This window comes from Microplitis demolitor, chromosome 1 (genome assembly GCF_026212275.2).
Source record: "Microplitis demolitor isolate Queensland-Clemson2020A chromosome 1, iyMicDemo2.1a, whole genome shotgun sequence".
NCBI lineage: Eukaryota > Metazoa > Arthropoda > Insecta > Hymenoptera > Braconidae > Microplitis > Microplitis demolitor.
In genome coordinates, this window is record NC_068545.1 from 5,144,510 (window position 1) to 5,166,552 (window position 22,043).

General features: G+C 26.8%; 5 protein-coding genes across 7 annotated transcripts; 4 read left to right on the top strand and 1 right to left on the bottom strand.

Moving 5' to 3' along the window:
- Positions 1-31: 31 nt before the first annotated feature.
- LOC103577130 (glucose-6-phosphate isomerase) lies at positions 32-4,282 on the top strand. Its single transcript, XM_008557655.2, has 10 exons — positions 32-300; positions 480-573; positions 1,685-1,876; positions 2,048-2,128; positions 2,308-2,523; positions 2,590-2,829; positions 2,904-3,203; positions 3,589-3,817; positions 3,892-3,958; positions 4,041-4,282. The coding sequence occupies exons 1-10, from the start codon at positions 170-172 to the stop codon at positions 4,159-4,161; spliced, it is 1,671 nt and encodes a 556-aa protein (XP_008555877.1). The 5' UTR covers positions 32-169; the 3' UTR covers positions 4,162-4,282.
- A 1,306-nt stretch (positions 4,283-5,588) lies between these two features.
- Positions 5,589-8,877, top strand: LOC103577373 (dolichol kinase). Its single transcript, XM_008557984.3, has 7 exons — positions 5,589-5,816; positions 5,957-6,210; positions 6,327-6,547; positions 7,041-7,229; positions 7,430-7,639; positions 7,752-8,079; positions 8,148-8,877. Exons 1-7 carry the CDS (start codon positions 5,743-5,745, stop codon positions 8,279-8,281), a joined length of 1,410 nt encoding a protein of 469 aa, XP_008556206.2. The 5' UTR covers positions 5,589-5,742; the 3' UTR covers positions 8,282-8,877.
- A 1,250-nt stretch (positions 8,878-10,127) lies between these two features.
- Positions 10,128-13,319, top strand: LOC103577125 (inosine-5'-monophosphate dehydrogenase). The gene is made up of 2 exons (XM_008557643.2): positions 10,128-10,831; positions 11,100-13,319. The coding sequence occupies exons 1-2, from the start codon at positions 10,505-10,507 to the stop codon at positions 12,342-12,344; spliced, it is 1,572 nt and encodes a 523-aa protein (XP_008555865.1). The 5' UTR covers positions 10,128-10,504; the 3' UTR covers positions 12,345-13,319.
- A 2,130-nt stretch (positions 13,320-15,449) lies between these two features.
- On the bottom strand, positions 15,450-17,132 carry LOC103577119 (uncharacterized). Of its 2 annotated transcripts, none has more exons than XM_008557627.3 (2): positions 16,821-17,132; positions 15,450-16,632 (listed from the first exon to the last, which is right to left on the bottom strand). In XM_008557627.3, the coding sequence occupies exon 2, from the start codon at positions 16,605-16,607 to the stop codon at positions 16,212-16,214; it is 396 nt and encodes a 131-aa protein (XP_008555849.1). In that variant the 5' UTR covers positions 16,608-16,632; positions 16,821-17,132; the 3' UTR covers positions 15,450-16,211. The 2 variants fall into 2 exon arrangements, with proteins under 2 accessions (XP_008555849.1, XP_053594856.1); XM_053738881.1 differs by having other exon boundaries at positions 15,450-16,737; positions 16,821-17,131.
- Positions 17,133-18,521: 1,389 nt separating this feature from the next.
- LOC103577106 (protein AAR2 homolog) lies at positions 18,522-21,578 on the top strand. Of its 2 annotated transcripts, none has more exons than XM_008557617.2 (6): positions 18,522-18,678; positions 18,993-19,189; positions 19,814-19,929; positions 20,013-20,166; positions 20,240-20,515; positions 21,062-21,576. In XM_008557617.2, the coding sequence occupies exons 2-6, from the start codon at positions 18,999-19,001 to the stop codon at positions 21,468-21,470; spliced, it is 1,146 nt and encodes a 381-aa protein (XP_008555839.1). In that variant the 5' UTR covers positions 18,522-18,678; positions 18,993-18,998; the 3' UTR covers positions 21,471-21,576. The 2 variants fall into 2 exon arrangements, with proteins under 2 accessions (XP_008555839.1, XP_008555831.1); XM_008557609.2 differs by lacking the exon at positions 18,522-18,678 and adding an exon at positions 18,740-18,856 and having other exon boundaries at positions 21,062-21,578.
- Positions 21,579-22,043: the final 465 nt, after the last annotated feature.

Genomic DNA, 22,043 nt, shown 5'->3' on the forward strand with positions numbered 1-22,043 from the left:
CCCGCCCTAAAGTGAACGTGATAATTGTCATGTTCAGTAGCAGTTCTTACAAACTTTTGAAGGACAACCGAGGACAGAAGTTCCGAAATTATTTCGAAAAGTCTAAGTTGGTGATAATCATAAATAATCGTAATTTTAATAAGTAATAAATAATAAAAAATATAAGAAGATGGATCTTAAACAAAAGTTAACTGAAGAAGCTTCTTGGAAACAATTAGAAGAGTATTTTTTCGGCACTGGCTCTAAAATTAAAATTGCCGACTTATTTAATCAAGACCCAGAACGTTTTGATAAATTTAGGTAATTTATTTTTTAGTATCATTATGACCTTTTGTAATCACTGATTTATCAACGTTTACATAAAATTTTTTTTCTAAATTTATTATATTTTACTTAATGAATGCATGATGTAATTCGGTTAATTATTTAACACATCTCTGTATTGATGAAAAATATTTTTTATTTATTTATGGATTTAGTCTAACTCTTCAAACTCCTGATGATGGGCCTATACTATTTGATTATTCAAAAAATCGAATCGATGAGAAAGCTTTGAGTCTTTTGTTTAATTTGGTAGGTTCGAAACAATCTTTCATACATATTTTTATTTTTAAATTTCATAATCCCAATTAGTAGAGACTTGAAGATGTATTTTAAAAGAACAAGAAAGATTTTTTTTTGTCTCAAAGCCAAGTTTTTTTTATATAAATAAGACACAGGAAATTTTTCTTCTTTTTTTCGTTTTAAAAAAAGTCATTTCAACTAAAAAATCGCTTAGATGACTTATTAGCAATTTAATTTTTTAAGTTACTTGTATCAAGTCTTTTCAGCAGATATTTTGCCGGTGACATAAACTTCTGATTATTTTGTCAACATGTTAGTGTCTTATCGATATGTCCAAAAACAGCTTCAAAACTGATATCTTATGGATGTAATATTTTGCTTGACTTCCTCAAGATTTTCTCTAGAATTGATCAATATTGTCACTACGGATGTTGACAAATTTATCAGAAATTTATGTCACCAAAAAAATATCCGCTTAAAAAACTTGACACAAGTGACGACAAAAAGTAAATTACTATTCCTGATTAAGAAATCTAATTTGAAATGATTTGAAAAATTTAAATTATTTCATATCGTATCATATCATTAAATTATTATTTAAAATAATTGCAATATTATTTTCTCATTCAATTTAATTTAAAATGATTCGTTTCAAAATTTATACTCGAAAGCAAAATAATTTAGACAATTTGGAATAATTCAAAATGACTAAAAGTTACGGAATCTCAAATCATTCCAAATTAGATTTCTTAATCAGGGTATTAAGTCATCTAAACGATTTTTTAATTGAAATGACTTGTGTAGGACGGAAAAAAGAAGAAAAATTTCCTATGACTCCTAGACCAAAATCAGTAGGTCTTATTTATATTAAAAAAACTTGACATTGAAACGAAAAAAAATTTTTCTTCTTTTAAAAAACATCTTTATGTCATCTTAAAGTTGTCTCTGCTACTTAGGAGGTAAAAAACCTAGAACTCGATCACTCCATGTAATTGTCTGTCTGTATATAATAAAATTCAGTAAATATAGATATACAAATGCATGAGTGATCGGGTACTAGTTCCATGATTGGGTACTGGGTCTCTTACCCTATGGGAAATATATTTATATTTTGTTATAGGCCCGAGCGCGACAAATTGAAAAAGCGCGAGATGCAATGTTCGCTGGAGAAAAAATAAATTTTACGGAAAATCGTGCGGTTTTACATACCGCTCTACGTAATCAACGTAATACACCAATTCTCGTTGATGGAAAAGATGTTATGCCAGACGTTAATGCTGTCTTACAACATATGAAAGAATTTACTAATCAAGTAAAATTTTTAGTAATAATTTTTGCTGTTCTAGAAGTCGAATCTCTTATTGCTAATCTCTCATTTTTTTGCATTGATTAAAAAATTTTAATTGGATTGCGGCTTCTAGACAACGTAAATCCAAGAATAAAAAGTAACAATTGATGCTCATAATGTGTTTTTTATTTATAGGTAATTTCCAAAGAATGGAAAGGATTCACTGGTAAACCAATCGAAGATGTTGTTAATATTGGAATCGGTGGCTCTGATTTGGTAATGAAAAAATTTATTTTTTATAATTTTTAAATTTACTTAGAAGCAACAAACATTTTTTTTTACTCCAACCCAAAATTTTTTAGTAGTATTTAAATAGTAGTATACATGTAAGCCCATTGTGTCCCACTCTCCCCTATATGTAAAAAAAAATAATATTAAAATAAATTATCGTATAGGGTCCTCTGATGGTAACTGAAGCATTAAAACCTTATCATTGTGGACCAAGAGTACATTTTGTGAGTAATATTGATGGTACTCACATTGCCGAGACTTTGAAAAAATTGAATCCAGAGACCGCGCTTTTTATCATTGCATCAAAAACATTTACAACTCAAGAAACTATCACTAATGCAACATCCGCAAAATTGTGGCTCTTAGAACACCTAAAAAATGTAAGTTTCTTGTAAAAAATATTGTATTTCATAATGTTCTTTTATTGATGAATTTAAAAACAATAGGAAGCAGCGGTAGCGTCTCATTTTGTCGCATTATCAACAAACAATCAAAAAGTAAAGGAGTTTGGAATCGATGAAAAAAATATGTTTGGATTTTGGGATTGGGTCGGTGGACGTTATTCGCTGTGGTCAGCCATTGGTTTATCGATTTCACTATCCATTGGCTTTGATAATTTCAAAAAATTGCTGGACGGCGCATTTTTCATGGACCAACATTTTTGCACCACTCCATTAAATCAAAACGTACATTAATTATTTAATACATTTAATTTTTTTTTAATTACAGGGAATCAAATAAAAATTTATATTATTTTTAGATACCAGTAATTCTTGCTCTATTGGGTGTTTGGTACCACAACTTTTTCAAAGCCGAAACCCATGCGCTTTTGCCTTATGACCAGTATCTTCATCGATTCGCTGCTTATTTTCAACAAGGTGATATGGAAAGTAATGGAAAATATGTTACTCGTTCAGGAACAACAGTTAATTACACTACTGGACCAATTGTCTGGGGAGAACCTGGTACCAATGGCCAACACGCATTTTATCAATTGATTCATCAAGGTACTAGATTGGTACCAGCTGATTTTATTGCTCCTGTATTATCGCATAATAAGGTATGTTCGTTATTAATTATATGCAAATTTCTAACAATATCTTTAACTTCCCGCCACTAAAATTTTAAATTTTCAAAAAACAAAATGGAGTTTTTATCAGAACTCGACGTTGCGAGATTCTAGAAAGCTTTTGTGTGTGTGTGTGTGTGTGTGTGTGTGTGTTTGTGTAAACTTTTTTGTCGTATGATAATTTTAGAACGAATCGATCGATTTGAACATGACTGGCGGCAATCGAATTGGGTCGTCAAGATTTAAATCTGAGTAGATTTTGAAATCGATCGGTTAAGTTTACGAGTTATACGAGAAAAAAATTTCCCTGCCTACAGAGTCAACCATTTTTAGATTTTTTAAAATAAAATTAAATACTAACTATTTTTGAATACAGGTACAAGGTGATTTACATCACAAAATATTACTTGCCAACTATCTCGCACAAACTGAAGCACTTATGAAAGGTAAAAGTGTTGACCAAGCACGAGAAGAGCTGCAGAACTCTGGACTAAGCTCAGAACAAGTTAACTTCTTACTCCCACACAAAGTTTTTGAAGGCAATCGGCCGACAAATAGTATTCTCGTTAAAAAAATTACACCTTTTACTTTGGGTGCATTAATTGGTATGTATAATTATTGAGGATTGATTGATATTTATTTACTGAAGACTGTATAAATTTTATATCATTTTTTTTAGCGATGTATGAACACAAGATTTTTGTGCAAGGAATTATTTGGGATATCAACTCTTTCGACCAGTGGGGGTAACAATTTTTTTTAACAATTAACATTAATTTAAACAATTAGTCTAATTAAATACTAATGAATAATGTTTGTTTTTTTCAGTGTTGAATTAGGAAAACAATTAGCTAAAGCTATTGAGCCAGAATTGAAAAGCAAAGATAAGATAACCAGTCACGATTCATCAACCAATGGTCTAATTAATTTTATAAAATCCAATAATTAAGAAAAATATTTGATTTTATTATCAAACTAGAATCATAGTTATAAATTTATTATTTAATTTTTGTTATCAGCAATAATTATTAATATAAAGGTCTACAGATTATCTATTCATATACATTTTATACATATATAAAAATCATTTATTTTTCCTGTATCATTTTTACATACAGACTTTAAATAAGAAAATAGAAAAATTATTTATACTAAAGATCCTTAGAAAATATAATAGAAGAAATCGCTGCCATAAAATATATCTTTTAAAAAATAATAAATATTTTTTATTGAATATTATGTAATTGATAAATAATGCATGATAATTTAAGTAATAAATGTCATTAGTCATTACTCATTGTATGTAATTTTGTTCTATGTATGAATAATCTAATAATGTATAATCATACATATATGTTTTAAAATTAAAACAAAAACTTAGCGCGGCAAAATTATTGGCTATGCTTACAAGACTTTATTATAAAGTATAATTATTACTCTTGTTATTTAATTGGATTCTTTTCCATTAACGAGTAGGAAATATACTAGAATAATTATATATTTTATAACAAAGTATGACAAGCATTAGATTTTACTTACCTATCAACTTTTAATTACTCATTAAAAATTTAAATACTTCAACATCTTGGAAAAAGACAAGACAAATTTTTTTTTCGTCCTAAGCCAAAATTTTTTAAATAAATAAGACATACAGATGTTGGTCTCAGAAGTCATAGGACATTTGTCTTCTTTTTTCCGTCTTAAAAAAGTAATTTCAATTAAAAAATCATTTAGATGATTCATTAGTAATTAGCTGTTTGTCATCATACTTATGTCAAGTCTTTTAAGAAGATATTTTATCGGTGACGTAAATTTCTGATTGCTTTGTCAACATTTTGATGCCTTGATAGATCAAAAAACAGCATCAAAACTGATATCTTATAGATGTCACAAAGCCAAGTGTCCTTGAGAAGAGATGACAAAAAGTAAATTACAAATAATGTCCCCATAAGTCTTCTAAACAATTCTTTAGTTGATATATCTTTTAAAACGAAAACAGAGAAGACGAATTTCCTGTATATCTTCTTTATATAAAACAAACGGCTTAGAGACGAAAAAAAATTTATCTTGTTCTTTTAAAAGACATCTTAAAGTTATTTCTCTGCTACTTTGGTAAGCGCATTGTATTTGCTACTTATTATTTTTAAATTTATTATTGCGCGCCTTACGGTTTTCTACGTGCGTCTTAAATCAATTAGTCATTTTTCTGAACGTTTCGCGCATATTAATTAATTCGTATTTACATCTCGTCATACAATTTTGAATCTTTATATATATAAATATATGTATTAGAGTTTAAAAATAGAAAATAATTTTTTTTTAGATCTGATTTTTAAAAATTTCTCTGGGGTCTAAATAAAATCCTCCGAAAAATAAAAAAAAAACAGTTCAATATCCTAAAAATATATATGTATTATACCTATATTTTTATGTATGAATGTAAAAAAGAGGGGGGAGAGATGTAGTGCGATTTGTGTCGATTGACGCAAAAAACATTATTTCCACAAGTTGTAAAATCAAAATAATAAAAATGTTTACTATGTCATACAATAATATCGAATCAAAAATATTACGAAATTTAGAAAAAAGTAATATAGTACATCGGTAATAATATATATTAATATTTTAAGTATTATTGTAAAAATAATAAAACTTAACCTCAACTTTTTTTTTTATTGCTAATCATTTTTTCTAAATTTAAAAAAAATACCTTAGGTTTTTTTAAAATTATTTAAATTTTGCAGACACCAGTCAGGCACAGGACTATGGCTAGGATTGCTAATTGGTATCTGTGCTTTGGTTACATTAATAAAAGAGGACAATAGTTATTCAGAAATATGTTTACTCAATGGAATAACAGGATTCGGATTAATTATGAGTTGTATTTGTTTAATATTTCAACTGTACATGGGTACAACATCCACTAAAGATTTTCAGTTGTTATATTTTTTACCAACGGGTTTAACATCGCTGTTATATTTACTCTGGGCAGATAAAGGTACATATTTATCACTCGTTTAATTATATGATTTAAAAAGTTTAAATTTTTTGCATTAACTACTAACAAGAACTATAACATTGTGTTATTTTTTGTTTATTTATAATTAATTTCAGGTTTACTGGTAAGTGTGTCATGGGGTTTAGGAGTTGGAACTTTGAGTACCTGGGGAGTGTTGCAGCTTATGAGTTACTTACCAGGATGTCTAACATTAGGTGAATGTATTACTATAATGCATGGAATTATATTGTTTCTTTTATCGAGTGGAACAAATTTACCTTTAAGATATCATTTGCCACCTTTGCATGACGATGATATTGCAACGACTATTTTACAGGTGAGTAATTTATTTTATACTAGCGTTGAGTGATTTTTTAAAATTTTGTCTTCATCAATTTGAAATAAAAAGAAATTTATTTGAAAACACAGCAAGTCATCAGTTTGGATAAGTAGACACTTTTGACACGTTTTAAGTTGTAATTTTTTTTATAAGAGTCCATGTAAATTTAATACATCGTTTAGGAAACTTTCAAGAGCGAAAAGAACACATAATTTTTTTTTAGTACAAATTATTTTGTAGATTTATTTTAAAGCGCGAAATTTTTTAAAAAATTTGGAAAGTCTAAATCTCTAGGCTTTCAAAATTTTTTTTTTAATTTTTTGCTCTACAACAAGTCTATCAAACAATTGACAATGAAAAAAAAAATGATATGCCTTTTTAGCTCTTGGAAGATTAGAATTTTTAAATCGAAAGAAGAAAAATTTTTAAGAAGATTTATTTATAAAATTGTATTGTTATTCTTAATATTAATTATTTTTTTATTTTTCAGGTCGGAATTATTTACGTCGGATTGTTATGTTTAATTTGCACTTTTTATCCTCAATCACGATCAGCAAATTTTTTTTATCCAATAGCTTTTGGAATTTTACTAATTGTCGTGATCCCAGTGTTACATATTTTATTAGACCAAAGTCCCTTGTTGTGGATATTATTTTTTGTATTCGGAAGTTTCAGAAAAGTAAGTAGAAAAGAAAAATCTGGACAGCGGTTGGTCCTGCGGGCCAGCCCCAAAACTTCCATTTCGCTGAAAACTATTCTTTCCTTTTTTTTTAAATTTTCAATTTTCATAGCGGGAAGTTCAAAAATAAAACCATTACCAATATTATTACTTAATTAATAAAAAAATATTATTATTATTTTTTACTCTCATTATTTTAGATATCATTGATAATGTATTGGAGTGTGTGTTTGCTGATAGCAATAATTATCATCACTCGTCAAATATTATCCGATTCATCAGCAAGTACAGTAGAGCGAAAAACTTTTCATCTTTTATCAGTTTTAGTGTACACTCCAGGATTAATATGGGAACCAACATTACTTTATCTCGCGAGTGGAATTATTATGGGATTATTTATGATGCTTGAGGTATTACAGTATAAATAATAGGGGTGTGCGAATCTTATTTGAATTTTCGAATTCAATATTTAATAAATATATTTTAAACGTTTAATTACATACATATAATAATTATTTTCAGTTAATGCGCTTGATAAACTTACCGCCGATGAATAAAATTTTACAACTCGGATTTTCAGCATTTGTAGATGAAAAAGATTCATTAATTTCGTTAACTCCGTTGTATCTTCATATTGGTGTATCATTTCCTTTATGGATGCCATCAAGTAATATCGAATTATTACCTCTAATGAGTGGTATGATCGTATTAGGTATAGGTGATTCAGCAGCTAGTTTTATTGGCAGTAAATATGGAAAACATAAATGGCCAGGAACTTCTAAAACACTAGAGGGTACAATTGCCTGTATTTTGAGTCAATTATTATTCATCTACGGACTCGCTGTAGTCGGTAAGTTCCTATCAAATTCAACTATTTTATTTTTACTATTAAATAAGTAATTATTTAACTTAAATTAGGACTAGTCTCTGGTGGATTGGCTCTGATAAAAAGTACTCTAGCAGTTATTGCAGTATCGATCATCGAAGCACAAACGAATCAAGTTGATAATCTCCCTCTACCTCTTCTTCTATATATTTTTTTGATATTATAAATATTTTTATATTTTTATTTTATATCTAGAAAAAAAAACTTAATTGATCGTTTAGTTTTTATAATTAGATCAAAAACAAAGTGATCATACTAAAATTGTTTTGGTTGTTATAGTTTCATATATTATTAATAATTGATATTTTGAGTAATATCTGGATATAATTGTAAAGTTTACAGTGCCTTAGGATACACTTCAGCATTGCAACGATGAATTTATTTAACAAATTAATTATAAGATTAATTTTATATGTTCCTTATTGAATTTTTTTATCTTTTTAATAGAATTATTATTAATAAAAATAGTCATTTTTTTAATTCCAGCCAACAGCGGTTCATAACTATTGATATATTTAATTATTGTTTAAGTTAATGTAACAGTTTTTATTATATGTGTAAATTTAGTTTAACTCGTATATTTAGTACTAATGTTTATGGGATATTACCATTGCATTCCTACAAATTAATGTAAGGTATTTTTTCTAAAACAAGATAAATATTTTTATCTTATGAAATATTAATTATACTAAACCATTTTATGAAATATTTTTTTACATAAATGAAAAATAACAATATATTAATAAAAAAGTTGAAAGATTATTTTTATGGAATTCCAAACAATTTATTGCACAACCTTTGATCAGTCCAATATATGAATATATATATATATATATATATATATATGTCGTAGACACATCGTGAAATTTTCTGTTGCATGAAATGACTTAAATTTTTAGGCATTTCATGAAAGGCAACAGGACTTCAGACAGATCGTGTAATGTCTTTAATAAAAAAACGAATTAAATTTTATTTAATAATTCATAAGCTAGCATGGCATTACGGTTTCTTTTACGGGATGAAATCGGCATGAATATTCTGTTATCTTTAAGAGAAGCTGTTAAAAATTACTGACAGATACTTTCAATACTCGTGAGAAGCTTCATACATGCTTTCTACAACTTAGTTTTTACAAAGTTTTCAAAATTTCTGGTTATTTGCATTTGAATGTCAATTTGTTCCAAGAAATTGTATTCTGGCCGATTTTAATTTATTAAGTTTTAAATGACCCTGAAGTTAGCAGACAATTAACAATTTTCGGATTTTTTTTTCAATAAATCAATTAAGAAAAAAAATACTAAAAATATGGACGTGTAGAAAATTTAAAAGACTACAAGTGCAATTTAAAAATTTTTTTTTTTTGTAATTTATCATTTTTTAAAAAATCCAATTATTAAACGTCGGCTAACTTCAGTATCATAGTTTTAATGCAAGTAGGTAAACACTTTCAAAAATTTCGGCAATTTTTTTTATAAATAATTTGAGGAAAGCATAAGGATCTATATATATGTATATATTTATATTTATATATTCATATATAGAGAGAAAAAGAATTTAAATATTTAAATATTCGCGCTATAAAATTAACTATATTTTGAGTGTAAATTTCAACAATTTATGCTAACCTCATTAATTATATGACAATAAAAATGTGTATATATATTTATATATATATCTGAAAACTAATTAAAAATTATGAATATGATGTTTAAAAAATGATAAAAATTTGATTATAATTTTATGAAAATACAAAATACATTTTTTTTTTTTGTATAAATAATAATTTAAAATGAGTGTGAGTGTAGCAGACATCAGACAAATTTAAAATTATAAATAATTTAAAAAATAATATTTAAAAAAAAAGCACTTATTAATTTCAACATTTTTTAAATCCGCATTTTTTAACAATTTAAATTTATCAATTATTTACTCTATTTATTAATCATTTTAAATTTGTCTGTTTGCTACATTCACACTCGTAATTGGTGGGAGAATATTTTTTAGTTACACTATTGGTTGTTACGTGGCGTGGCAATCGAATCACAATAATAATAATAATAACAATTTTAACTACACGGAGTATTCATGATCTATAAAACTGATGTGCGCAATGTGCACTCGGTCACTTTGCCGAAGTATCTTGTGAAGTTCATACCTGGCGCTAAACTAAACAAACCACGTGTTAATAAAATATTAATAATTAAAAAAAAAAGCTTTATTTTACCCAATTGACTGCAGTTACAACCGATACAATTATTATTTTATAAACAATAACGACAAGAATAATTAATAATTATTTAATTTAAATTAGTAAATTGAGTATTTAAAAACCAATAAAAGGTTTAACAAAAAAAAAGAATCTGTGTGATAATATAGTTAAATAAATATAATGGATAATAATAAAGCTGGTCAAGAGAAATCTGCAGACATCGAACTTCCAGATGATGGTCTATCAGCTGCTAAATTATTTTCAGCCGGCGAAGGGCTAACGTACAATGATTTTATAATTCTGCCTGGTTATATTGACTTTGTTGCTGATCAAGTTGATCTGGTGTCTCCGTTGACGAAGAAAATTACGCTGAAAGTGCCGTTGGTGTCGTCGCCGATGGACACAGTTACGGAGTCAGACATGGCCATTGCGATGGCACTGTCTGGTGGGATAGGAATCATTCATCATAATTGCACTCCTGAGTACCAGGCTTCAGAAGTCCACAAGGTAAATTATTTGTTTTATTTAAATTCTGATAACTGCTGCACAAATATTTTTACAGATGTTTGATATTTGAGCAACGTTTGATTCACTGTAAAAAATCATTAGTGAATCGATTTGAAGTTTTAGTATTAAAATAAACTCTGGAGTAAATTTCAATTAAATAAATAAATATTCATCCGTGTGCATTCACTCTGGATTTAATTCACGTTCATTCCCCGAATTTTTGACAGTAGTAAGTTAAAATAATTTAATTAATCTTTTATTTTTGCAGGTAAAAAAATACAAGCACGGATTTATTCGGGACCCGGTGGTTTTTTCACCGAATCACACGGTGAGAGACGTGCTGAATGTTAAAGCCGAACACGGTTTTTGCGGTGTGCCCATCACAGAAAGCGGTAAAATTGGTGGCAAATTAGTTGGTATTGTTACGTCTCGAGATATTGATTTCTTGGAGGATTCACCTAGCCAGCAAAATTTAAAACTTGAGACAATAATGACCAAACTAGAAAATCTTGTAACTGCAAAATCAGGTGTGACGTTGCAAGAGGCAAATTTAATTTTGGAAAAGTCTAAAAAAGGTAAATTGCCAATTGTGAATGATAAAGGCGAGCTGGTGTCCTTGATGGCGCGAACTGATTTAAAGAAGAACCGTAGTTACCCAAATGCCAGCAAAGATGAGAACAAACAGCTACTGGTTGGCGCGGCTATTGGGACAAGAAGCACTGATCGGGAGCGGCTTAAATTATTAGCGGCTGCAGGTGTTGATGTGATTGTTCTTGATTCATCTCAGGGTAATTCAGTCTTTCAAATAGAAATGATTAAATACATAAAAGCAGAGTATCCAGAGCTACAAATAGTTGCGGGTAATGTTGTTACAACGATGCAGGCGAAAAGTTTAATTGAAGCTGGCGCTGACGGACTTCGTGTTGGTATGGGATGCGGATCTATTTGCATTACTCAGGAAGTTATGGCTGTTGGACGCCCACAAGCTACTGCTGTTTATAAAGTCAGTGAGTACGCTCGTAAATTTGGTGTCCCAGTAATTGCTGACGGTGGAATCCAATCTCTTGGACACATCATCAAAGCACTCAGTCTCGGAGCAAGTACAGTGATGATGGGATCATTATTGGCTGGAACTTCAGAAGCACCTGGTGAGTACTTCTTCAGTGACGGTGTCCGCTTGAAAAAATACCGCGGCATGGGATCCCTCGAGGCCATGAATAAGAAAGACGCAAAAGGATCAGCAATGGATCGTTATTTCCACAATGAAATGGATAAAATGAAGGTCGCTCAAGGTGTCAGTGGATCCATCGTCGATAAAGGCAGTGTTTTAAAATTCTTGCCGTATTTGCAATGTGGTATAAAACATGGATGTCAAGATATCGGGGCCAAATCCCTTTCAATTCTTCGATCATTAACATACAGCGGAGAACTTAAATTCGAGAGAAGGACACCTTCGGCACAGCAAGAAGGCAACGTACATGGTCTCTTTTCCTACGAAAAAAGACTTTATTAATTCAAATAACTTCTTTTTTTTAATCCATCAGTACCTGTCTCTGTTCCACTCTAGTCTGGAACTAGAATATCATCTAATAAATCTTATTACATTCTGAAAATTAATAAATTTTCACGCGGGTATTTTAGCATACATTACATAATTTACTTTAGCGTCGATACAATATATACAATTCATATAAGACCTTAATAATTTTCACGTGAATATTTTAACATACATAACATTATATAATTTTCTTTAGAATCTATACAATTTATATAAGGCCTTATAAATCAATTTTAGTATTGCTTCCACTCTTCACTATCAATCGACAACCGTCTAATCCATTTTGTGATAAACTTTTACCAGACTTTTCTCTATAACGATTAATTTATATAAAAAAAAAATAATGACTATTGCAGACGAAACATTTTTTTAAACCCAATCAATGTATACATATATATATATATAATGTATTTCTTGGCTCAATAATTTTTTTCTCGCTTAAAAAATTCTTTCTTGCTTCAAAAAAATTTTTCTCGCCCGAAGAAAAAAATTTTTTTGAGGCAAGAAATTATTTTTCTGTGTATATACACAAAGAAAGTATGACATTAATTGCCAAATGACACGGGATTATTACAATCATTGTTCAATCAATGAAGATAATTGATAATTATATACTTAAAAAATATTTTTATAGATAAAATTTAGTTTGCCATAATATTTTGAAACAATCACTATCCTATAAACATTTTTTTTATTATTTCATTATATATATACAATTTCTTAACTTTTTTCGAACTTCCAGATAAATCAGCCTTTATTTTTTATCATCTTTACAAATAACAATGAAAAAGGGTTTATTTTTAATTTATAAAATCAATAAATTAATTAATTTTTAGTTATATTTTTAAAATTTGTAAGGAATTTTTATTCCGATTTATTCTACATTAGAAAAATTTGTAAATTTAAATAAAATTATAATTCATACCTCAATTTATTTTTCGTTCTTATTGAATCCTTCTTAAAAACTCATTTAATTTTTATTTCATTAGTAGTTATTACTAATTACTAATAATCAATTTTTAGAAATAATTAAAATTTAATCAATATTAATTTACCTCATCATTATTTAAATGCTTCATTAATTACAACTTCAAAAAATTGAATTAGTGTTAAACAAAAAATTTATTTCAGTGGTAAAACTTAAAAATTATTTTCATTTGTACACTGAGAAAATTTCTTCTTACAATTATACTATCGAAAATTTTTAGTCTAATATATTTTTAATACAAAAATTTAAATGTTTTATTAAAAATAATTTTCATAATCGTAGAAATCTGAGCTCAGCTCGAGATATGCTGACCTTTTTTTTGGAATCGCATAAATAAATTCCGATTTTCTTCTATCAAGAAAATTATTCTTTCATTTAAATAAAGAATTAATAATGTAATAATTTTTATTGATTTACTAGTTAAGACAATATTATTTTTACAAAAGTTAATTTTTTAATTAAAAGAAAATTTCTAGGTCAGTAGAATTTTTAAAATATAAATGAATAAATAAATTATCTAAGTATGTTGATTTACTGGGTAGAGATCTTGTTACACGAGAATTAATTATCAACTGCTAGAATTAATGCTGTTCATTGTGTTAATTACGCAAATATTACAGTTAATGCGAGACGAATCTTCAAGGTGAAGATTAAATAACTTCTCATGTTTCATATTGAAAACAAATTATGCGTATACTTATAAGAATAATAATAACAATAATAATAATAGAATTTTACTAAGAATTATTTTTATATCACTAAATTAAAAAAAAATAATAGCGAATGTTCCAAATAGTAAACACTTATTATTTGATTACAGTAATTGATTTAAAAATAGAACAAAAATAATAATAATAATTGACAAAGTTATTTTTAAAATTCTATATTGAAACCATACAAATATTATTGGATCGATTTAAGCTCACGAACCTTTTTTTTCAATTACTAAATGTATTTACTCAGAAAATAAGTACGTACGTTAATAATTTACTAGTTTTAAAAAGTTTAACTAATTTATTTTCATTTATTATAATTTGAATCTCGTAATTAAATTTGAATATCCATAATTGTCTAAAATAAGTTTTACAATTAGATTATAGGAATTAATTTTATAATTAAAATTAAATGACTCGAGTAATTATAATGAATTATTAATCTTGATCACGTCCAGAATATCTAAATATCTAAAATTTATTACGGGTATTATGAACAAATCGATTGATTAATTAATTTTTTGAATGACGTTTCGTCACTTTATTATTGTGACTTTTTAAAGTTTTCATGGTGATCAATTGTTATTGACATGCGTACTGTTATAGACATATTACTTGAAACGTAAATAATTGTTTGATTAATCTATACATTAATTAGAATAATTATTAATTGGTATAAGAAAATCGGGAGCTGCAATAAAGTTTTTATTGTAAAGAGCTAAAGTTTTTGGTTGATAGTATATTTAAATTTAAATTTGAGTAATAGCAAATTTGAGAATTTGAAAAAGTCACAATAATAAAGTGACGAAACTTCGTTCAAAAAATTAATGTTTATTTTATTAATTAATGACGTAATTTGTCCACAATAACCGTGATAAATTTTAGATAATTATTTTAATAATCATATGGAGTTTGGGATCTTAAGATCTCGCGAAGTTTTATATTCAAATGCGGTACTAAGATTTTATTAATAGACGCGCCAGATGCAACAGATTATTTAATTAATTTCAAATCTTACTGTTACTAATTATAATTATTCTGATCTGTGACATACTTATTGACTTGTTTTTTTTTTTTTAATATCAAAATATTTGTTATCTTATCTAAAAATATAAAAATTACGACTCTATTGATACAGACGTAATTATTTAATTTTGTTATAATCCACTGAAATAAATTATCAGCGATAGCTAAAAGAAAAAAAAACGAACTTTAAACTACAATATTTACGGAAATCACTTTTTATCAACTCATAGATTAGATACAATTAATAAATAAAAAAATTTCAATTCATTGATTAAAACAAAATTACAATAACAATTTTTTACGCATAGAAAAATAATTTATTATCAAACGAATTACATATATTAGAGTAACAATAATAATTATTCATATATTTCTTAAAGTTTACTTATTTTATTAGTCAGTATAAGTAATTATGGCACGAGAATTTAGAAATGATTAACATAAAATTAGAAAATCAGTCAATGACCGAAAGAAAGTTCTCAGATAGAATCACATATATATTTAAATATGAGAAATTATTTTAAATCTGATGAGATATGAGTTTGAATGATCATATATCAAATATCATCCAATATATTGACGAAAGATATCATGTATGAGCTATAAGAGCGAGTACTGCTTCATATATGATCATATATTTTTATATCTGACAACAAATGATTACAAAATTTAAATTAACGTAAGAAAAAAATCCTGAGATGTGATTGTATCTGATCAGATACAAGTACTGTAGTCACATATGATCATATACATTTATATCTAACCACATATGATGATATAATTTTTAATGAATTTAAGAAAAAATCCTGAGATGTGATCATACAGCGCAATATTTTATATTTGATCAGATACTATGTTATTTGGTCACATACGATCATATATCATCAATTTTGACTGGGATATATAAGTTTTAAATGTTTAACATTGAGCGAAATTCTGATAACGTAAATAATTAAATGATAGAAAAAATAAGAATTATGACATAAACATAAAGTATTAATTTTTTAAATATTTAAAAAATTATTAATGAAAACACACAAATTAAAGAAGTGATTAATGAATATTAAACGATAAAAAAATATGAATTAAATGGAATTATTTTTTAGTTTTGTTAGATCCATCTTGCTTTAGGGTTTTCTGAGGAGCTTTTCCTTGATTTTTCTTGGTAACTTTTCCTTCATTTTTTTTGGCCCTTGATGCCGCAGCCGCAGATTTCATAATTTCATCTAATAAGCGTTTTGAAACACCACGTCTAGGTTTAGGTTGTCTATCTCCAACATAAACCCACATCATTTGATGACCTGCTGGTACCTCTGTACCTGTTCTTGATCTCCGTTCAACAGCTTTGCGAATCGTGTGGCCTTTTGGAAGTAACTGATAGTCAGGATGAAGTTGTGCGAATTCTCTAGCTGCTGCCGCTGCATTGTTTTTGTTTTTTTCATACAATTCGATCATTTCAATGTAATCTTCAGTTGTGTAAGGTTTCCCCATTGTTTATTGAAGATATAACTTGTTACTGTATTTAAATATATAATTTATTACATTAACTTGCAGTTTGATTTTTTTGAATTTAAATCCCACTATTTTATTTTATAAATTTTATTATATTTTTATTTATCGTCTGTAAATAAATTTTTAAATTATTTTAAAGCCTAAGATACTTTTTCTAATTATAATATATAATTTAAAAAAATAATAACTTACGTAGACGTTAACTTGTACGTTCCTGTCAGCACTTAGCAAATAAACGAATACTGCGTTTCAAGATTGAATTTCAACTGTTTCCTTTGTTGTCCGTTTAGTTCTTATTTGAACCGTATGAATTTCTTTTTAATTAGCGCGCGCGCTATATTTTATTCAAATATGAAACTGATTAATTATAATAATTTACTAAATACACTACAGTTTAAATTTTCATAATGAAAATAATATTTCTAATACGTAGTTTATTTTAATCAGTAATTTAAGTTTTGAAATTTTAAGACACGGCAAAGTTTTACGAAACTACGAACTGAAGTACACGTCTGCACTCTACGAGATCTTAAGTTCTATTGTGACCCGGAGTTCCAGTTTTTGAATGGCTGAAATTTTAAGACATTCAGGGGACACAATTTTCAAGTATAAGTTTTTAAAGAATGGTTTTATTTTTAAAATAACTGAGTCGAGAAATTTATTTTTTTAACTAAAGAATCCTAGAGCATAAAATTTTTTAATTTTTAAATTTTATTGATAAATCTATTTTTAGTGATTTACAATTTTGATCATAGCAAAATTTTATTATGATGATGCTGAAAGTTTCAATAATTTCAAAAATTTATTTATTTTTAAAAACAAAGTAAGTACTGACAGACAAAAATTTTTGAAAATTCATGTAAAGATTTTTTAAAATTATTGTGGATATTTTTTAATTTTTCCATTCATTATTTTATTTTATTTGAAAAATTTAATTATTGTGTCATTTTCTACATGCGTTTAATTTATGACAATAAAGTTAGCAGACATTTAACAATATTTTGTTTTTTTTTAACAAAAAAACAAATATTAAAAAAAAAATTTGAAAAATTGCACATATAGTTTATCAAATTTTCTACATGTGCATTTTTTTAGAAATATGTTTTTTTTTTTTATTATTTATCTGGTAAAAAAATTTATTTAAATTTGAAATGTCTGCTAACTTTACTGTCATGTTTAATTTTGTTTTTCTTCAAATTGAAGAAAATAAAAACCGGAAATTGTTAATTGTCTGCTTCAAGATCATTAATTTTGGAAAATATATTCCGCTGAAGTAGAAAAATATAACTAAAGAATATGGAAATTGGGGAATATTCATCAGTTTTGGTCTAGACATGCGAACAAAACCCTATTTTTATGACAGCTCGAGGACCTTTGCATGTAAGTAATAATGCGGGTATCGAAAAGTGAAAGCAATAAAGCAATAAAACGAAATAAAAAATTTTTAAAGACGAAACCTTTCCTGGAATATTGCTGACCCGTGACATAGTAACTTGAGGATTAAAAAAAGCTTAAACCCAAAATAGACAAAAAAAAAACGAATATCAAAATAACTATTATGTAGAAGAAATGTGAGTATAAAATAAATATTTAAAATTTTCTTAAATTATTTTCTTTTAAAAAGAAATTTTTTTTAAATTTACAACCAGCAATAAATTTAAATTGAATTCTTATTGAACATAAAAAAAAAACAATAAGTTAAATTTAATCATTTTTTTTTTCTATTTGAAAAGAAAAGTAAAGGTAAAATAAAACGATTTGAAATCACTAGAAAATTAATCTAGTTTAAATATTGCCGCGTTTTCAGTTTAAAAAAAGCGCGCCAAGTAAGTCCATAAAAAAAAACTTTAATAAAAATCTGCCTTATCAGTCGATAAATTCAATAATGAAATTATGAACGTAAATAAATCATATTTACAACGCAATTTCATTGTTTTTCTGTAAATTGTTTATTTGTTAATCAATTATTAAAATAAAAATAACATATAAATAAACCTTTAATTATTTATTGATAAGACTATTAAATTTGTGCGTGATTCAAATATATAACGTGAGTATATTCTTGCTTATTTATTCTTGATGCTGAAAGTAGCAGTCACTAAAAAAATTTATTTATTTTTAATAAACAAAGTAAATACCGACAGACAAAAATTTTAAAAAATGCATGTAAAGAATTTCTAAAAATTGTCTTGTTCTTTTTTTGAATGTCGCGGATAACAATTAACTTGGTACTTAATAATTAAAAACACTAAAACTATCAGATGTCGGCTACTTTCAGCATCATATTTATTTATTTGTTTATTTATTTACAAAATCATTGTTACGTGTTTTTGATATTATTTTAATTAATAAATATTATTTTAGACAATTATGGAGAGCAAAGAATCATGTGAGATGAATCAGGAAGTCGCGAAATATTTATTTAAACAAGGAGGTACATTAATTGTGTTGGATATGCCACCTGGAACAGACTTTGGAATAGATTTAAAATCATGGACCACTGGAAGTAATTTTAAAGGCATCAAAATGATACCACCTGGATTACATTTCGTTCACTATAGGTAAATGAATTTTTAAAAAAATTTTTTATTTTAAATAAGATAAAAGACCAAGTGCCCGATTACTCCATGTATTTGTATAGATATATTTAATAAATATAGATGTACAAATACATGAGTGATCGCGTACTAGTTCCCTGATCGGGTACTGGATTTCTTACCTTAGGACAGAGAACTTTGAGATGTCATCAAGATGTCTCTGAAAAGGACAAGACAAAATTTTTTTTGTTTCAAAACCAAGTTTTTTTTATATAAATAAGACAATAAATTTGTCTTCTTTTTTCGTCTTGTTTAGCCAATACATTTATGCTTTATTGATAGGTCAAAAAACAGCCTCCAAACTGTTATCTTATTGACGTTACGAAACCGAGTGTCCTACTTAGGAATGTTTATTTACATTTACGATCCTAAAATTAGCAGACAATTAACAATTTTCGGATTTTTTTTCAACAAATCAATTATAAAAAAAAAAATAGTATGCACATGTAGAAAATTTGAAAAACTATCAGTGCAATTTTTTGAAATATACTTTTTTTTATAATTTATTCTTTTTAAAAAAATAAAAAAATTGTTGGACCTTGGGTAACTTCAGTATCATTAATATTTCATATTTATTGTTTTATTCAGTGCCACGAATGAATTTAATGAATCAGTACCCAGAGTTGGATTTTTTCATGTTTTTAAAGAAAGAGATTTTATTGTTAAACGATGGGACAAAAAAGAAGAAGACATGAGTTCTCAACGTAATTATTTATTATTTTGTTTTAAAAAAAATATAGTTAATAATTACATACTTCTAATTTAAATTATGTTATTTTATTTACAGCAATTGAAGACGAATTAGTGGAAAGACTTAAAATTAATCATAAAGAACTAGATAAATTCTTAGGTCCATATCCTTATGAGATAGTAAATCAATGGAAAGAATTGACTGATAAAATTAATGATGATATTTTAGAAAGATGTTTGCCTTTGAGCGGGTAAGTAAAAAAATAACTAAATATATCTGCTTGAAACGCAAATAACAAATTTATTATTTTTATCTTCATTTAGTTTCGTCAGATCAGCATTAGAATTAGAAAATTACGACAATGAGATGCGTCTTAAAGAGAATGATAAAAATAAACAACGACGAAGAGAAAGTGGGCTGTCAGTAGAAGCTAAAGAAGAATTATTATTACCAAATTTGAAACCTAAGAAAGGTACCGAGCTTAGATTTACTGAAATACCAGAAAGAAATTATCCAGATGATGCTACACCTGCTGAAATAACAGAATATTCTTTGGATTCAACGTACGCTCTTAATACGACTATTCAAAAAATGAAAGAGTTAGTATGTTTTTTAAGTTACTTTCTTACACGATGATAAGTTTTGGGTTTCTATATATTTTCTATTAATTAAAAAATAAATATTAAATCGAATCAAGTCTATTTTCTTAACTTCCTGTTATAAAAATTTTAAATTTTCGAAGAAAGAGAAAATGGTTTCAATATGATCTTAAAAAATCGAGCTCGAAAATAGCAAGGAGTTTTGGAGTTAATTCACAGAATCAATCGTTTTTCAAATTTTTTTTTTCCTTATTGGTTATCGTCCCCATTGGGCGACATGCCAGAGAGTCTATTTTCAATAATTTTCTTATTATTAACATCAGAAAATCTTGAGTAACTCTGATAAAAAAAAAATTAACTTAACACCTTCAAGTAAAAGTTTTATAAATTACCTTAAAAATTATTGATTGATTTAAATCAGATTCAGTTTGATAATAATTGTACCAGCAGTTTTTCATTTTAACAAAATCCTTGATAAATAAATTTAATTGTGAACATTTAATTCCGTTTTACAAATTAGTTAAAATTAATCATTTTAATTTACAGTCAATCAGAAATAATTGGCGAACTACAATTAGCATTTGTCTGTTTTCTTGTCGGCCAGAGTCTCGAAGCATTTGAGCACTGGAAGAAATTAATTGCCCTGATTTGCGGCGCTGAGAAAGCAATATCACATCGCCGGAGTGTATACATTGATTTTTTACATATTATTGAAATTCAATTATCCCACGCACCTGAAGACATTCTTTGCGATATTGTCTCAAGTAATAATTTTGTTTATTACCATCTACGTAAATTATTTGCTACTATTGAAATAAATCCTGAAATCGAAGGACGATTGAAGTCTGAGGCAACAAGATTGCAAGTACGTCTGACTAATAAATTTTCATGGGATTTTTCAAACTTGCAAGAAGAAGAGTTTGATGAAGCACCAGTTGTTGTAGCCATTGACTAATTATATTTATATATCTTTACATAAATATATATAAATTAGCTGTAAATAAACTTTTTGTATCGAACTGTAGTTTTGTAAATAATTTAATTTTAATAAAATAAAAATAAAATTTAATTATGAGTTCGTAATGTTTCAAAGTTTTATATATATATATATATATAATTACTTCAATAATTAATAATAAATTATATTTACCTTCATTAGGTATGAGGATTAGAGGTGCGCGAAAAGTTCAAATTTTTCGTAAATTTTCGAAGTTAGTCATGTTTTTGAATTGTTCGAAACTTTACAAATAGTTCAAGAATTTTCTATCGAAAATTCATAGAAAATCTGCCATAAAATGACGGACCGTCACAATTGTAGCAATATCTGACTCGAAAAATTCTTACTAAACGTTAACGTTTATTAAAATTAATTAATTTGTGACCAAAAATTTACTGACGGTCAAAAATCATTTGAATAGATGTTACTGGTAAAAAATTTGATGACAGTCACAAATTATCTGAGTAAATGTGACTAAGCGTATTTGTGAAAAAAAGTTTTTGACAGTCCGAAATGACGGACACTGACCAA

Bases quoted from the DNA above. Each gene is read 5' to 3' on its own strand.
- LOC103577130 (XM_008557655.2), top strand. From the start codon at position 170: ATGGATCTTAAACAAAAGTTAACTGAAGAAGCTTCTTGGAAACAATTA. The intron at 1,877-2,047 runs GTAAAATTTTTA...TTTTATTTATAG, and splicing joins TGAAAGAATTTACTAATCAA to GTAATTTCCAAAGAATGGAA. The intron at 2,830-2,903 runs GTACATTAATTA...TATTATTTTTAG, and splicing joins CCACTCCATTAAATCAAAAC to ATACCAGTAATTCTTGCTCT.
- LOC103577373 (XM_008557984.3), top strand. From the start codon at position 5,743: ATGTTTACTATGTCATACAATAATATCGAATCAAAAATATTACGAAAT. The intron at 6,548-7,040 runs GTGAGTAATTTA...TTTATTTTTCAG, and splicing joins TTGCAACGACTATTTTACAG to GTCGGAATTATTTACGTCGG. The intron at 8,080-8,147 runs GTAAGTTCCTAT...AACTTAAATTAG, and splicing joins CTACGGACTCGCTGTAGTCG to GACTAGTCTCTGGTGGATTG.
- LOC103577125 (XM_008557643.2), top strand. From the start codon at position 10,505: ATGGATAATAATAAAGCTGGTCAAGAGAAATCTGCAGACATCGAACTT. The intron at 10,832-11,099 runs GTAAATTATTTG...TTATTTTTGCAG, and splicing joins AGGCTTCAGAAGTCCACAAG to GTAAAAAAATACAAGCACGG.
- LOC103577119 (XM_008557627.3), bottom strand. From the start codon at position 16,607: ATGGGGAAACCTTACACAACTGAAGATTACATTGAAATGATCGAATTG.
- LOC103577106 (XM_008557609.2), top strand. From the start codon at position 18,833: ATGTCGCGGATAACAATTAACTTG. The intron at 18,857-18,992 runs GTACTTAATAAT...ATATTATTTTAG, and splicing joins CGCGGATAACAATTAACTTG to ACAATTATGGAGAGCAAAGA. The intron at 19,190-19,813 runs GTAAATGAATTT...TGTTTTATTCAG, and splicing joins TTACATTTCGTTCACTATAG to TGCCACGAATGAATTTAATG.